Source organism: Tursiops truncatus, chromosome 1, assembly GCF_011762595.2.
Source record: "Tursiops truncatus isolate mTurTru1 chromosome 1, mTurTru1.mat.Y, whole genome shotgun sequence".
NCBI lineage: Eukaryota > Metazoa > Chordata > Mammalia > Artiodactyla > Delphinidae > Tursiops > Tursiops truncatus.
In genome coordinates, this window is record NC_047034.1 from 174,288,683 (window position 1) to 174,305,275 (window position 16,593).

The 16,593-nt window shown below is 40.4% G+C and overlaps 1 protein-coding gene across 18 annotated transcripts in view; it reads right to left on the reverse strand.

Annotated features, from left to right (window-relative positions):
• Positions 1-16,593, reverse strand: part of VPS13D (vacuolar protein sorting 13 homolog D) — a 244,693-nt gene that overhangs the window by 132,358 nt on the left and 95,742 nt on the right. For all 18 annotated transcript variants that reach the window (XR_012327971.1, XR_012327980.1, XR_012327992.1 and 15 more), the window contains 10 exons: positions 15,672-15,824; positions 13,711-13,846; positions 12,556-12,603; positions 11,045-11,195; positions 10,744-10,954; positions 7,644-7,891; positions 5,557-5,748; positions 5,115-5,241; positions 3,274-3,416; positions 131-261 (listed from right to left, as the gene is read on the reverse strand). Coding sequence is in view for 15 of the 18 variants with exons in the window: in XM_073795836.1 (XP_073651937.1) it covers positions 131-261; positions 3,274-3,416; positions 5,115-5,241; positions 5,557-5,748; positions 7,644-7,891; positions 10,744-10,954; positions 11,045-11,195; positions 12,556-12,603; positions 13,711-13,846; positions 15,672-15,824 (1,540 nt within the window). In the remaining 3 variants the exon portion in view is untranslated. The remainder of the gene's footprint in view (positions 1-130; positions 262-3,273; positions 3,417-5,114; positions 5,242-5,556; positions 5,749-7,643; positions 7,892-10,743; positions 10,955-11,044; positions 11,196-12,555; positions 12,604-13,710; positions 13,847-15,671; positions 15,825-16,593) is intronic.

Below are 16,593 nucleotides of genomic sequence, written 5' to 3' on the forward strand. Positions count from 1 at the left end.
AGGATACCAAAGGCACAAAATGATTATTCACATCAAAAAACTTAGTGTTGATGGGGAGATAAGCCCTGACATTAAAACTCACTGTGCTATTAAATAAATACTGGTTAATCTTCAAAAGCAAGCTGCTTACCTGTCCCCTGGCAAATTCCCTCTGTGCAAATGCAAGCTTGTGAGATGATTTATTATCTAACAGGTAACGGGGAGCGAATATTACCATACAGGTGTCGATATATCGGCCTCGGCCTTTCTTGACATCAATACCTACAAATAACAAGAACCAGTTCCATGAGTTAATCAGAAGGAAAAAAATTTGTGGTCTAAAAAAATTAAATAGCCTTCACAATTTCACTGAAAAAACAATTGTAGCTCCCAGAGAATCTGTCAAGGCTCCTAAGAATGGAATGAAAACAGCAACAGCACTCAAAGTATTATACTTTATTCCCATTTAGGCCTTAAAAAGTCCCCATGGCAACATCAACGTTCCCATAATTCCTAGCTTCTTCATAAGGTGTGTACAACTATAACAACAACTAAAACACACAGGTGTTCAGTTTGGTTTCCATTTATAAAACTAAGACAGGGACTTCCCTGGTGGCGCAGTGGCTAAGAATCCGCCTGCCAATGCAGGGGACACACGTTCAAGCCCTGGTCCGCGAAGATCCCACATGCCGCAGAGCAACTAAGCCCGGGCGCCACAACTACTGAGCCTGTGCTCTAGAGCCTGCGAGCCACAACTACTGAGCCTGTGCTCTAGAGCCTGCGAGCTACAACTACTGAGCCCACATGCCACAACTACTGAAGCCTGCACGCCTACAGCCCGTGCTCTGCAACAAGAAAAGCCACTGCAATGAGAAGCCTGCCTGCCGCAACGAAGAGTAGCCCCTGTTCACCACAACTAGAGAAAGCCCGTGCGCAGCGATGAAGACCCAACACAGCCAAAAATAAATAAATTAAATAAATAAATTTATAAAAAAAAGCAACTAAGACAGTTTATGTGATACATCTCTGCTTACACATGGGACACAAAATTTCCTCCTAGAGAACTTGCCCCTTTTACAGCATATTGTAGAAATTTCATATTACTTAACTGGCTTCTGCAACTGCCCTGAACTCAGCTGACTCTTCTAGTATTTTCTTTAAGCCCACTGCCCAAGAAGCCAGCTCAAACATAATGCTAGATGCTATAGAATTTATTCCTTCATAAAATAAATGTTTTCAGTACCTACTAGGTACTGGGGAAAAAAAAGGCAAACAAAACACATACCAAGGAAAAAAAGACATAGTCAATCAAAAGGAAATCTCAAAACACCAGGTTCCAAAAAAAGAAAGAAAAATGAAATAGCACTATATTCTTAGAAACTCTGCTAACAACTTTTAAAAATACAAAACTCAGTGGATGAATTAATTCATTCATTCAGACAATGAATAAAGCAACTATATTCAAGGCACTGGGCTGAGCACTGGTTATAAAATGATAAAAACGTTTATGGTAAAAATTTTATTATTTTATTATTATTTTTATTAATAATAACAGTTATTGAATTCTTAATACATGCTACACCCTCCACCAAAGGCTCAACATTTAATTCTCATAACAACCTCTTATCAGTTAGGTATTTTCATTCCTTCATTTTTGCAGATGAAGAAACTAAGGCAGGGAAAGCTGGGTAACTTGCCCTGGGTCACGCAGCCAGTGGGTGGCATAGATGGATTTAAACCCAGGCAGCCTGCCTCGGGAGTCCTTGCTCACATCGTGATGGGACATATACAAGGACCCTACCAATAGTCAACAAGTATCAAGAGACCATAAAAAGAGAAGAGACCTTAGGATATGACAGCTAGGTGTCCTGGATGTTCCAACGTAATTCCAATTATAAATATTCTGATCTGTTAACTCCCTAATTCACTTGTACTGGTGTTCCTTTAATTTAAGTCTCAAAAATAGCTGAAAGACTGAGCAAATCACAGAAACAAAATCACTGAAACTCTGTATGAAGCAGCCTTTGCCTATTCAAGGGGTGGAGCAAAAAAATGTGAGGAAAAAGTAAAGAAAATTATCCTCAGCTGGAGGATCAGATACACTTGATTTCTTCTATTAAAAGTCTTAATGTCAACTTTAAAGTAGACAGCTTCCATGTCAAGGGAGCATACATGCAAATTCATGTTTTAAAAAACAAAAAGCTAACTCTACTTGGAAGAGAGTCTTCTACTAATAAACCTTCAAACACTTGAACACATCACTGACTCCATGGGATTCAAGGTAAACAGCTACATGATACCATCTCAATTTTTCCTTTTATAACACGACTCTTTACATTGACACTGTCCAAAACAGTAACCACTAGTCATACAAGATCACTTACACTAACTAAAATGAAATGAGAAATTCAATTTCTTTGTCACGCTCACCAGTTTTTAGTAAGGTACTCTCAAGTGCTCAGCAGCCACACGTGGCTAGTGCCTCCTGATTGGACAGTACAAAATAGAACATTTCCACCTTCCCAGAGAGTTAAATGGTTTCCCAACATTCAATACTCAACAGTGCTTTGAGATCCTTGGAAATTATATATGAAAGGAAAGATGCACTGCTAACATTTTAAACCTGAGACACATTTAAATCAAGTTTGTCTTAACCCTTTGGAAAATCTTCTGCGTGTTCCGGGTGGCCACGAGGCATACAGGTACAGCATCCTCCCCGTCCCTCACCACCCCGCCACGTCCAGAAGCTAAGCTAGTTAGGGCCTTCTAATTACCATAACCACCAAGTGCATTTTATTATATTTTTTGCCTCACATGTGGACACCCCAGTTGTAATCCTACTTCTAACAGACTTCCCCTTTATCTGGACAAGTCACTTAACCTCTCTCTGCTTCAGTTTCAAGTAGAACAATGCTTCTTACCCTCTTAGGGTTTGCAAGTTTTAATGAATGCGTGGGAAATGCTTGGAGGATAAAAAGCATTCTAAGTGTTCCTATTATTCCCATGAAAAACAAGGATTCAAGCCAAACTGATACTCTCCTGACACAGGTGAGTCTGAAATTAAACAGAGCCTCAGACCTCAAAAGGGCAGTGTTCAGGTGGCTCCTTAGATCCCTAGGAGAATAGATCTGTGTTGATATCAATCTAGAATTCAGAGAACAGATACCTGACCCAATGCCAAATGAGAAAATCAGCACTTGCAGCGAAGCCAAAATGTATGGCCGACTTAACCCTCCAAGCCTGCAGTCATCGGCCCATGGTTCCGATTCTCCCACTGCCCCAAATATAACCCACCAATGTTATAGATCAGCCCTGGGCGGTTTCCTTGCTGGATGACTCTCAAAGCTCGGACACCACTACCACCATCCAGTGAGAAGCCCTGACACCAGCCCGGCATGCCTTCAGGATGAATCCCCCTTCCGATTCTCATCGTGCAGCTGTGGAGCAGAAAAGCAAAGATGTATACATTCGTCCATAAGAAAGTCTTATCTACCTGTTCTAATCAGGAAGCACTGCTGTGGCTATCAGCCAAAATTAGAACTCTAATACCGACTCTTCCACATTCTCATGTGATTCCCAAACACAGAAAGGCAATTAATCAGTGGTCAAAACTCTATCTTAGAGGTAGCCACAGTTCAATAATGTGTAAAAATGTACTGACCTCCACAACTAAATGCTTTAGGAGAAAACATTATGATTCTGTGAGCATAAGACAGGAGGAAAATGCTACGGTATCTGAAAAACAAAGATTCAAAGCAAACTGATATTTTCCTGACTCCGAAATACTCTGAACATATGAGAGAAGTATATACAGAAGATGCAGCTAGTGGTACACTCTTTCAAGGGCCTGGTACTATTGTAACAGCAAAGCACCATTTAGTTGGTCAGCGTCCTGTCACGGATCCTGGAAACATAATTCCTGAATGTGTGTTCCAGCTCTACCACTAACAGGCAATGTAACCTTGGGTGGGTAACTCTTTCTGAGCCTCAGTTTCCTCATGTAAAAACGAAACAAGGGGCTTCCCTGGTGGCGCAGTGGTTGAGAGTCCGCCTGCCGATGCAGGGGACACGGGTTCGTGCCTCAGTCCGGGAAGATCCCACATGCCGCGGACCGGCTGGGCCCGTGAGCCATGGCCGCTGGGCCTGTGCTCCGCAACGGGAGAGGCCACAGCAGTGAGAGGCCCACGTACCACACACACACAAAAAAAACACACAAAAAAAACCAAAACAAGATTCCCTGTGCTGCCTAATCTACTGAAATGTTGGGAGAATCAAATGAGATAGTCTATGTGGAAATGCTTTGGGGACTGTGAATTCCGTACACAAAACAAACTGTGTTTCAAACGTCAAGTCCTGGATGCTGACCACGTCAAGTGGCTATTTGTGGCCAGCACCCTGGTCAATCCTCTCCAGACTCCAGCAGCAGCCCAGAGTCCAGCCCTCCCTGGTAGATGCATCTGTATCCACTGGCAAGTACTACTCCTTAAGCCCTCCTGTAAGTTTGCAGCACATTTCTACAGATAATGGGGTATGGAATATTAGCAGTATCAGATACACTTAAGTATTTTTGGATTAAGGCTATAAATCAGAAGACCCCTGTAAAAAGAAGAATGCCAAAACCAAGAACAAACGTGAATTAATGCTCTGCATGCAACGAGTGCTTTGAGATCTTGAAATGGCACATTTTATTTCAACAGAAAAAGAGATGGATTTCAAAACCTTACAAAAAAGGACCTGGACTAGATTAATAGGGTGGAGGCTCTACCAAAGGGCCATCCATCTCCCCTCTGAAGTCAGCTCCTCTGCCTGCTCTGAGAGCTTCCAGGGGAGAGAGACCGTGCAGAGAAGAGAACGTGTGGGTCTCTCTCCATCAGCAGAGTTATGAATAGAACTACTTCAATACACGGAAAATAAAACTGGCTTTCATTATAAACCAACCAAATGGTTTATTTTCAATATCGAGTAACACAGAAATTAGATCTGAAAAAATCCCATTAAGTCATGGTCCTGTCCCCCTGCCAAGTCAGGACTGTTATCTAGAGTATATTTCTACTTACACGGATCTACTAGAGCCTTTGCTAATTTCTCCCTTCCCTGGGAGCTTACTTCCCCTTCCCGTAGATGACTGCACTCACAGGCTTGGCTGCTCTTTGTCAGCGTAGCAGAACAAGAGAGGGCTCAGGCTCCGGGCCAGCTCATGCTCTTCAAACTGGCCTGCAGCATCCATTCTTGCATTGTCCTGTCTGAAGATCAGCGGGAGCCCTTTAGGAAGGAGGGGGAAAGTTTATATCAGTCCCAGCCGGTGTACCCAGGACACATACAAATAATAAAAGGAAAAAAATCACCAAGGGGGAAAATGGTGAAAACTGAATTTATTTGGTGGGCTTGCTCAGTCGTTGTCCAAAAGGCCAGTCTTGACCATGATTAAGCACTTCTTATGGAAACAGGAAAGCGAGTTTAGCAGCTTATACTGCTGAGGTAATCTGTTTGCATTGGCTCCATTTAGTTAGCTGAGCAGATAAATCTGAATTCCCACGACCAACTCCAAAGGCCTACTTGAGCATCCTCTGTACATACCTGTTTTGTTAATCAACCAATACGGAGCCGAAATGAAGATCTTTAAAGATCCTTCTGCTCGACACACGATCCGGATAGTGAGGTTCAGCTGCCGCCGGTTGATGTCATAGAGCCTCATTCTTACCATATAGTTTTGGGTTCCAGATGGAATAAGCAATTCTTTACAGAGTGGAAAATTTTCCAATGACACCCCTAAAGAAGATACAAGCTATTGTCTTTCAGAGTTCTCACTTTAGTTTGTCAAAACAGTCCACAGCCAAACTGAATTGGATTGCTCTGGAAAAATCAATAACCACGTATTCAACAGGCAAAAATCTCATTAGAATAGCCATCTTCCTTTAGCTGGGATGAGAATAAATACGGTCTAGAAGTCACACTAGGGAGTCTGAACTGCATAATAATTCGAAGAATGAAAGTACCCAAAGGTTATCAATAACAGCTCTGGTATTAAGAGTTTACTATACCTCAGGCCTTCAGCTGGGTGCCTGAAACCCAGTAAAGGCAAGTAGAGAGTAAGAGTTAAGGTTTTCTGCAGCCTCCCTGCCTGGCTTCAAATTCCCAGTCTGTCCTCACAGCTGCATGATGTGTGGCAAGCCATTTAACCTCACTGTGTCCATCTGCCAAATGGGGATAATAACAGTATCTACTGCTCGGGCTTCTTATTAAAAGTGACGATCCACAGGTTGCATGAGTGTGAAGATGAGGAGTGCTTGGTGTGCATGCAGTGATGAGGGGGGTGGGGGCAGGACATTCCCATTCCATACAGGGACTCAACAAATATTTGTTGAAGAAATAATAAATGTCAGGACAAAGACCTATTTTCTTTAAAACAGACAACCAGAATTGCACTGTTTTTCTTTTCTAAATTAAGCTCAAGGATTTACATATTCAAAAATGTAAGCTTATCACTGGGGGACACATTGCTGAAGTTCAGTGAGTTTCAGGATCCTCATCAGTAAAATGGGGAAAACAGCTGTCCCTCTGCCTGAAACATCCATTGTTGTGAAGATCAAATGAGATGATGTTATGGAATCACAAAACTGTGAAAAGGTAAATATCTAAGTCCTTATTATTTCAACATGTCTACAACAGCCTTAAAGAAAACTTACTTCCTGTCCCAAATCCAGAAGTACCTTGTTGCTACATGTGCTACAAATATGATAATGACCCCCCTCCCTTGACTTCATTCATCCCTACAAATGAAATTACTTGATACATTAACTATTCCAAACCTCAATGTCTTTGTCAGTAAAATGGGACAAATAACTATTGCTGTAAGGATTATATAAGATCAAGTATATGAAGGTATTTGACATACTGCCTGAAGTACACAGTACATGCTTACCTAACGTTTTTCCCTTTCATGAAAAGAGAAGAGATGTATGATTTTGCTCATTCTGCAGCTGGTAAAAAGCACCGTTTGAAAAGATGAAATGACTTCCTTTACTCACACATCCAGTGAGCAACATTAAGAAAAAAGGCTGTGTTGGGGCTTCCCTGGTGGCGCAGTGGTTAAGAATCCGCCTGCCAATGCAGGGGACAAGGGTTTGAGCCCTGGACCAAGAGGATCCCACATGCCATGGAGCAACTGGGCCTGTGCACCACAACTGCTGAGCCTGCGCTCTGGAGCCCACAAGCCACAACTACTGAGCTCTCATGCCACAGCTACTGAAGGCTGCGTACCTAGATCCTGTGCTCTGCCGCAGGAGAGGCCACCACAATGAGAAGCCCACGCACCACAACGAGGAGTGGCCCCCGATCGCCATAACTAGAGAAAGCCCGTGTGCACAGCAGCGAAGACCCAACGCAGCCAAAAATATAAATAAATAAATTTATTTAAAAAAAAAAAAAAGGCTGTGTTGAGTGCTTGCTCTGTAAATCTTTTAGTTTTGTTCGGGTTTTTTGTTTCGATGATTTTCTACATTAGAAGTTTTGCTTTTCTTTTTTTAACTGCATAAATCCTTTGAGCTGGCTTATTGAGGTATTATATGTGCTACAATTTCTCTAAAACTTTCCCAAATAGTCATAAAATATCCACTGACACGTTCACAGAATTATTACAGATAATTATTTGACTACATCCTTACCCAGTTCAATGTTCTGGGAGGTATCAGCTGTGTGGAGAGCCACCTCCTTGCCAGGTTTCAGTGTCCCATTAATGGGCATTCCTTTAACATAAAAATCAAGTTCACAAGGTAGCAAGTTGCAGATTACCACTGTCGGCAGGAGATATATGGTATGCCCAGGCTGTCTGAAAATCTGTTTTGCACTGTCAGAAAATATGTTGGAGGGCATGTAATCTGGATAATTCTCTTTCTTTATGGCCACACAAAACCTAGGAGGACAAAATGGTGTAAAAGTCATCAGCTTGAATGAAGAGCTTGAATTTTTTTCTCCTTAGCTAAGTATGAGACAGGATTACATTAAAATGGCACAATAATTTAGTAAGATATTTGCAGTTTTCAATCCAAACACATTCACTAAGGCATAATCAAATGACAATAAAACGTACAGATTTTAAATGTTCTGTCTGATGAATTTTGACAATTATAGACACCTCTACAACCATAACCCAAAACCAATTACAGAATATTTCTCTCACTCCAGAAAGTTCCCTCATATCCCTTTCCAATCAATATCCTCTCCCATCATTCAAGCAACCACTTCTGATTTATCATTATAAATTAGTTGTGGCTGTTCTTGAACTGCATATAAATGGAATGATACAATATGTACAACTCTTTGTGTCTGGGTGTTTTTTTTGCATAACATTAAGTTTCAACAACATTCAGCCATGCTGTTGTATGCATCAGTATTTCATATGGCAATGTGTGAATATACCATTTTTTAAAAATTCATTATCCTGTTGATAACCAATTGGGTGGTATCTGCAGATCAATCTAGCGAGAATGGAAATCCTAACAATACGTGAGTCTTCCAATCTGTGAACGTGGTTATATCTTTCCACTTAGTTATTAGGTTTTCTTTAATATCACTCAGCAACGTTTTGTAATTTTTAGGGTAAAAGACTGGTACATCATTCCTTAGACTGATTCCTGAATAATTAAAGTTTTTTTGGTGGTATTGTAAACGGTGTTTTTAAATCACATTTTTCAATTGTTCATGGCTAGAATATAGCATATAATTATTGATTTCTATAGGTTGATCTTGAACCCTAAAATCTTGATAAATTTATTAGGTCTCATGCTTTTTTTAAAAAAAATTTATCAATTTTCAAATGTTAAGCTAATCTTAACTGGGATAAACCACACTTGCTGGAAGCTATTTGGTAGTATTTTGTCAAGAATTTTTGCATCTCTTCATGGGGGAATACTGGTTTGTAGCTTTCTTTTTTTGATAGTAATTGTATCAGTTTTGGTATCAGGGATATGCTGGCCTCATAAAATGAGTCAGAACTATTCCCTCCTCCCCTACTTTCTGAAAGCGTCTGCAAAAAGCTGGTATGATTTTCTCCTTAAACATCTGGTAGAATTCACTAATGAAGTTATATGGTCCTAGAATGTTCTTTGAGTAAAGGTATTTTATTATAAAATAAATTTCTTTAATAGATATTGGGCCATTTGGATTTTTTGTTTCTTCTTTGTATTACTTTTGGTAATCTGTGTTTTTCAAGAAATTTGTCATTCCAGTGTGGAATTTATTTGTATAAAATTGGTCATACATCTCCTTTTAATCCTTTTAATATCTGCAGGATCTATAATAATTCTCCATTTTTCATTCCTTGTACGCTAATTTGTGTCTTCTCGCTTTTCATCATGATTGGTCTTATTAGAGGTTTATCAAATTTATGAATCCTTTCAAAAAGCCAGTTTTGACATTGTCGATTTTTCCTACTGTTTGTTTTCTACTTCATTGATTTCCATACTTATTTTCTTTTTCTCTTCCTGTTTCTATGTGTTTAATTTATTCTTCTACCTTAAGGTAGAAGTTTACATCAGTGATTTTACATCTTCCTTATTTTCTAATGCGAGCATTAAAAGCTATGCATTTCCCTTTAGAACTGCTTTTGCTGCAACTCCTACATTTTAATATGTCCCGTTTTTATTATTATTCACTTTGAAATATTTCCTTTGTGATGTCTTTTTGACCATGGGTTGTTTAGAAATGTATTGTTTAATTTTCAAGTATTTGGGGGTCTTGTAAGCATCTTATTGTTTTGGTTTCCAGTTTAATACTATTACAATGGTGAAATACATTGTGTAGGGTTTCAATTCTTTAATATTTATTGATCTTATGGCCCAGTAGATGGTCTCTCCTGATGAATGTTCCACACATACTTGAAATGAATGTGCAATCTGGAATTGTTGGTTACAGTGCTTTATAAATGCCCACTGTGACAAGCTGGTTGACAGCATTGTTCAAATCCGCTTACGTGTTTATTGTTTTTGTTGGTTTGTTTTATAAATTACTAACAGGGAAGTGTGAAAGTCACCGATTTTGTCTGTGTATTTATCTGTTTCTCCCTTTAGTCTGTCAACAACTGGCAAATCTCAATAAAGGGTACAGTGGAATTATTTACAGTCTTCTTCTACTCCTCTGTAAGTTTAACTAAGTGGATGCCTGTTTTTGCTATAAAGGAAACTAAAGCTGATCATCTCTAATCTAAATAAGTTTAAAGTCTAAGTTTAGAAGGATCTAACAATAGCAATCCAGTATTTTTTCTAACATGTGAATTTAGTAACATATTACTTGCACTCTTCAGAAGAGGAGACAGGAGTCTAAATGACAATATAATTTTGTCAGAGTCCCCATGAAAAGTCAGCACTAGGTGCATGAACCTTCACCCAAATTCCTTTGAGTCATTTGAAAAACTCCCAACCCCAGGATTTTGCTTCCCAATTTAGGAATGGGAACTGGTCATCGTTTTTTCTTCCCTCCCTACATGTCTTCTCTTTATGCTGATGCAGACACACCAGTTTCTAATCGTATATGTGTGAGTAATGGGTTTGTGATTGTTTCTTCCATAAATATCAGATAAGTAACTGCCACGCTCCCACCCACGGTTAACCCATGAATTCGTACGAACCTAACACTGAGGGAATAAAAGGACTTAAGGAGTAAGAACTTTAGGGCTTTAAATAAGCACAACTGAATCACTAAGGGTCCTTAGAGAAAGAATGAAGAAAAAATGGTAAAATATACATGTCACTGCTGTGCCACACATACCTGAAGAAGCGGCTTTTTTCCGCATCCATAGAGTGGCACTCTCGTTTGCTGCTACTAACCTCTGTAGTCTTCACTACATTGGTCCAGTGAATAGGAGCCTTACAGAAAAACACACCCAGTCCTTTGGGCCGGGCCTGCAGCCGCCAAGAAGTGAGGTGTAAAGGCACGGCAAATGAATCACCTGGCATGATGGCGGGAAGGACCACGGGCTCTGCCACAGAAACACGGGTTAGCAGTTTCAGGAATGGTTGCCCACCCCAAAGTCCATCTAGGGTAAAAGAAGGACAAGGTCAAAACTTACTGTCTGGAGCTGATGGGCTGTCCAGTCTTAGTTCCATTGGCGTCTCAAGTCTGTTCTTCACAATGAGGGCTGATCGGACAGTGATCACTTTCCGAGCACTGCCTTCCATGGTCACTGCAAAGACGACCCGGACAGGTGGGAGTGAAGAGAACTGTGAAAAAGAGAAAAGTAATAAAGAGTTTAGCTGTGCTTTTGAAAAACATACAGAATACAATAATACCGACCAGAATGCCTACATCTAAAGCATCTTATTATTACTATAGCTCTTCAGTGAAATGAGTCATTAAGCCCTAAAACCACTCCACTTTAATAGGCGTGAATACCCTCTTAATACTCACTACAGTAACAGCCAATTCTAAAGAGTTGTTTGTACTAGTACGCCTTTCACAGGAAAAATAACTTTTTTTTCTAAATGTCATAAAATTTACTCGATACGCCCATACACTATCTGTTGACATGCCTATAAAAAAAACCAACATTTGTATATCAAAGAACTTTAAAAACAAACTTCTTCTTCACAATAATTTTCTAAGTTCTGTTCAGTAATCACTCTTTTTCTGAACACCAAGAAACTCAAGATAATGGAGGGAAATCATTTATTTATGGTCTTGGTTGGATGCAGCCACTACTTTCTTTTTGCATATGTTCATTCACATACTCAAAACACATTCTGTACTGCTACCGTGTGCCAGGAATTTAGCAATTTTTTTAAGTATAAAATTCCACATTAGGCATACCAAAGAGAAGGTTTCTAAAGCTATTATTCTGTGTATCCAGAACATACTGATAGTGCTTGTTGATGGGAGAAACAAATGACACGACATCCAGGCTTCCCATACTGCCAGTTGTTTTCATTAAAGCAAACAGTATGTGAAAACCAACCTAATAAACAATCAAATGACAAGCTCCATGTTTTGAACCAAACTTTCTAGAAAGTCCTAATGAAAAGGCAAAGTACAGTCTTCTAGGGTGTTATTAGAGGGACACAATCATCACCAAAGCTTCCAGTGACCCAGTCCAGTAAAGCCCCAGGAGAGCCAAGGCCCAATAACAGTTGTTTTAAATCTTGATCTTGTTGCCTCTATGCTTATCTGAAATTTCATATTTTAAAACTTACTAGCCTCAGGGAAAAGAAATTATAAGCAAAAACCTCAAAAAAGCATTTTAATGTCATCCTGTGGTGATGTTCCAAAAATCAGATGAGGGAAGAAAAAAATCTATTTTTCATTCTTAGTTATTTTCATGACCTTTGGGCCAAAACCTATAAAATATGTATAGCCATACAAAGGTTAATTTATATTTAACTTGGAGAGAAAAGGAGATCTTGGACTAAAACATTTGCCTTTTGTTCTCCTTCCCTGTAATATTCAGTCTCACATACTAAGTTAGGTGAAAACATTTTCTTGCAAGTTCTTGTAAAAGGAAGGAAATATTAATAGAAAAGGAAAAAGGTCCAGTGGTCATCAAGAACTATGTGTGTAAACACAGTGACACAGGAAAATCATACTCACATAAACCTGGGGATGGATAATATTTGTCCTACTGCTTGGGCTACCAATCTAAGAAAGATTCCAAAAGTCAGAGATTCAGTACAGACCTAAGATAACAGGCATCGTTAAATTCAATGACAATATAAGTTGCTTGAAAAGGTGGTTTTATAAATACTCTTAGGTAAAGTATGTTCTACTATGAAAAGAAAACATCTTGGAAAAAATGGGAACAGCAATATTCATTTTACAACCATTCAGGATATACAAAATTTCTCCAGAATGCATCAATAAATAGAAAGGTATCTCCGGGGGGGAATTAGTCCTTTTATTACTGACATGAGCTTAGGCAGAAAAGTAACTTTGAAAGAAAGTTTCTTTTTCTAAGAAACTTGGGGCACAAGAGAAGAACAATGAAAAGAACAGTGTCCTCCAAGAATATATTTCATGAAGCAGCAAGCATGAGGAAGGCTACAATATCTGTGCAAATCTGTGCTTTCCTATTTATCACTGGCTACTCAAAACTGAGCACAGTTACCCCATGAGCATCTGGCAAGAGCACCCGTGGTGGTCATATCAGCTAGGATGTCAGCCTCTGCCTGCACATTCTAGTCAGGGATGCCACATTCCCCAAGGCTGGCCCTCCAACCCCTAGAACTATAGGCTGGGGTAAAATCAGGGCAAGGGTGTGTGAGAGGATGCATGACCAGAAAATAAACAACAGTGGACATCTATCTTTATGCCGGAGAGGAGAATTTGGAGACACGGAGCTAGAAGCATCAAGGAGCAGCATTATAAAAGCGTAAAGAAGACAGTGTATAAAGGAAGCATAACAATATGTGAAATAAAGCCAATATATGTTTGGCAAACTCGCAAATTGCCGGTTGGCCCGGGTGAGTATAAAATGGATCTACACAGGTTGGATAATATGTGTTCGTGCCAATCTTAGATCTTGTTTCTCTACTAAAGCTAACCATTGGCTGGCTTATCTACATAGTGATTACCAATGCCTATGACTGACCCAAATAATCTTGGGTATTCCTCCTGGGCTAGGAAAAATGAAGAACAAGAAAATGTCACTAGAGCAAGGCTACTACAGGCCTGTCTGACGGCCTGGCTTTAAGGGGGTGTGGCTAGGGCACAATCCTGCCACTGAACACGCTTTCCACAGCCGCGCACCGTAGAGGAAGAGGAATTCTTATCTGGCGCAGCGTATCGGAAAAAGGTCCCGACTTTGTCCACTGACACTGGGCTCACTTGCTCCCAGCCATTCACTCTCACTTGCAGTTGATGGATCCGGAGGTCATGGGTGTGTCTGTCAGGCAGAACACAAAAAAAGACATTAAGCACAATCCTATCCAGGGAAGAGAAGTAGAAGCAGAGCCTGAAATCGGATTTACTATATAATGACATAAAAACCCAGTTGTCTAAATAAACCTTTCGGTGATTACCTAATGCAAGGGAAATCAAGAGGATATTTTAACTGAGTCTCACACTTAAAACAAAGCTGCAAGATCTATAAAGCCTGAGCAAGAGTGGCATCTGCCCTCCCTTTATACAAACCACGTGAATCCTGTGAACTAGCTCAGGTCTGTCCCCCACCGACCCCTACCTCAAACTTTATGAAATGACATCAGCTACAAGTGGTTCAGTGGGGTAGCAGAAATGCTCTGCTAGCAATTTAATCACACAACCATACTCTTGGAAATGCCTAAAATGACATTTTCTCCTTGGTTCTTTTGTGGAATCTCCTGCTTCTCTCAGAACCACACTCAGTCGTTGGGCTTTGGTCCTACAAGACTACAGACACGGTAACGAGAGACAGAGCCCGCAGAGTTTCCAGACTGAAGTGCGCAGCTGAAACTGCAGTAGAAGGCAGTGGGCAGGACAGGAGGAACAGGAGGAAACTGCACATTTAATTCTATTTTTAGATTTTGCCTAATTCAAGCCAGAAGCCTGAAATAGGGAAGTGGATTTGAGGCTGACAGGAAGGAAAGTGGGGAGGGAGGCAGGGTGTGGGGGACAGAATGCCAAAGGGGAAAACACCAGAGAAGGCATTTATTTCGATGAATTCAAGCAGGCAGGTGGGACTTGAAATGGGTTACAAAACATAGAAACTAAAACAGAAATGACAAAAAGGCCAAACCCCTTCTGATACAACAGAGGCAGTGCTTATTAAGAACTACAGTGAACAGTTCTATAATTTAGCTTCTCCAGGAACCTTGTAGAACAGAAAAATGCTCTCACCACTCATCCCTGGAAATTCTAATGTGGCTTCCAGGTACATGTGCCCAGCACAGTCATTTTTTTTTTTAACTATTTTTTTTGCTGAAAATCACTGGAGGCCCTCAAGTTCAGAACTCGTGCCGCTAGGGAGTAATGTGCGCCGGTGCAGAGCTATACAGAAGGAAGAAGTGTTTGAGGAGCAGGTTTGCACACAAAGAATTAAAGCACCATGAACGCATGTGACCACAGAAGGCTGAAGCCAATCTGTGAAATGTGAGATAATGAGGCTCAAACACTAAAATCTTAACCTATTCGTTATCCACTGGACAGCCCTTCCACTTAAAAATGCGTGCATATAAAAGAACATTCTCCTACATATTTTATGATCTCTCAGTAACTAGACACAACGTTCTTTCACATTTATTCTCGTCCTCTGGCTGGCGATTTTGAGTGCATCAGTGAGCAGTCTCCCTAGGTGAGTCATTCTCTCCTCCTTAGAATCAGAGTATCTTATCATTATTGGCTCTGCTTCCTGAAACCATCTGCCTGCTAAAAGTGTTGTGGCATATGTGTATCTTAAAATTGAAATCAACATGCTCTGATAACCTTTTAATAATACCATGTCACCACTCCATCATGCAATGAACCGGAGGGTTATGATCTGTCTAGGCTTCAACCGAATTAGTTACATGGAACACACCAGTTATCACCTCACATGTCAAATAAAGGGATGATTAATGGAAAGAAGTGTATTTCCAAGATGGTCATTATATTTTTTAAAAGAAACACTGATTTCCTAAATAGCTTTTAAAAATAAAACATTAAAGTCATTAACAAAGGAAAGTGAAAAGGCAAAACACTAGAGACAATTATTTTTTTCTTTTTTTTGAGGCAAAGAGTAAACCATGCTTTACCTGTGCCTTAGCTTTCCTCTTGCTTCAAATTCAAAGGGAATCTCTTCACCCGTGAGGACTTCCCGCCACTCGCTAACATTGTGAGCATCGTCAAGAAATGTTCCATTCCCTTCTGGAACCACCCCTGGACTCCCACTGTGAGACAGTGCAGCCCTGGAACGAAATCAGACAATACCAGACTCAGTTACCAGCTACCAATCCCCCTTTCTCTCCACCTCCCTCTCACACAGCTCAGGGCTGGAAGCAGAAACCCTCCCAGAACACAACTCACAGACATAACGCCGCATAACCTGGCTGTAAAAGAGGACCTAAAAGGTCAGTAACTCAAGTTATCTTCATGATCGATCAAAACTTCATGACTGAAACTTTAGAAACAGCTAAAAGCTATCACTGCATAGTCACCTGCCACCAGCAGCAGAGTCTGGTACACCGAGGGTGATGTAAACTAGTCATGACTTTTAACTGTAGTATTTAAGTGACTATCTAGAATTTAACAGACCTGAATTGTTTTTAAAAAACAAAGATGTCTCCTCCAGAGCATTCTCATACTTGGTGGAGGTGGGAGAAATATGGTCTCAAATCAGCTGATTCTGTTACTCATTTCATATACTTTATTACCTACACTGGAAAGATCAGCCTGCATTTGGCAAGTTGAGCCAAGGTCTAAGCAGGCAGAAAGTTGTAAGAGAACGTTCTCACTTGGCTTAGGTAGACTCTCATTTGTTCTCCTAACTCCATCCAGTTCCATCTGGACTCCAGTGCGTTTTAGGTTTGGAAGATAATTCGGGGTGGGGGGGGAGGGGATATGAGAGGTGTTTTCAAGCCCTTGTGGAAGAAAAATGGGCAAAACATTTGGCTTAATAACCATATACAGCTTGTTTTAAAAGGGGGAGTAGAATGGGGGCCGAGGAGAAAGGGTGGA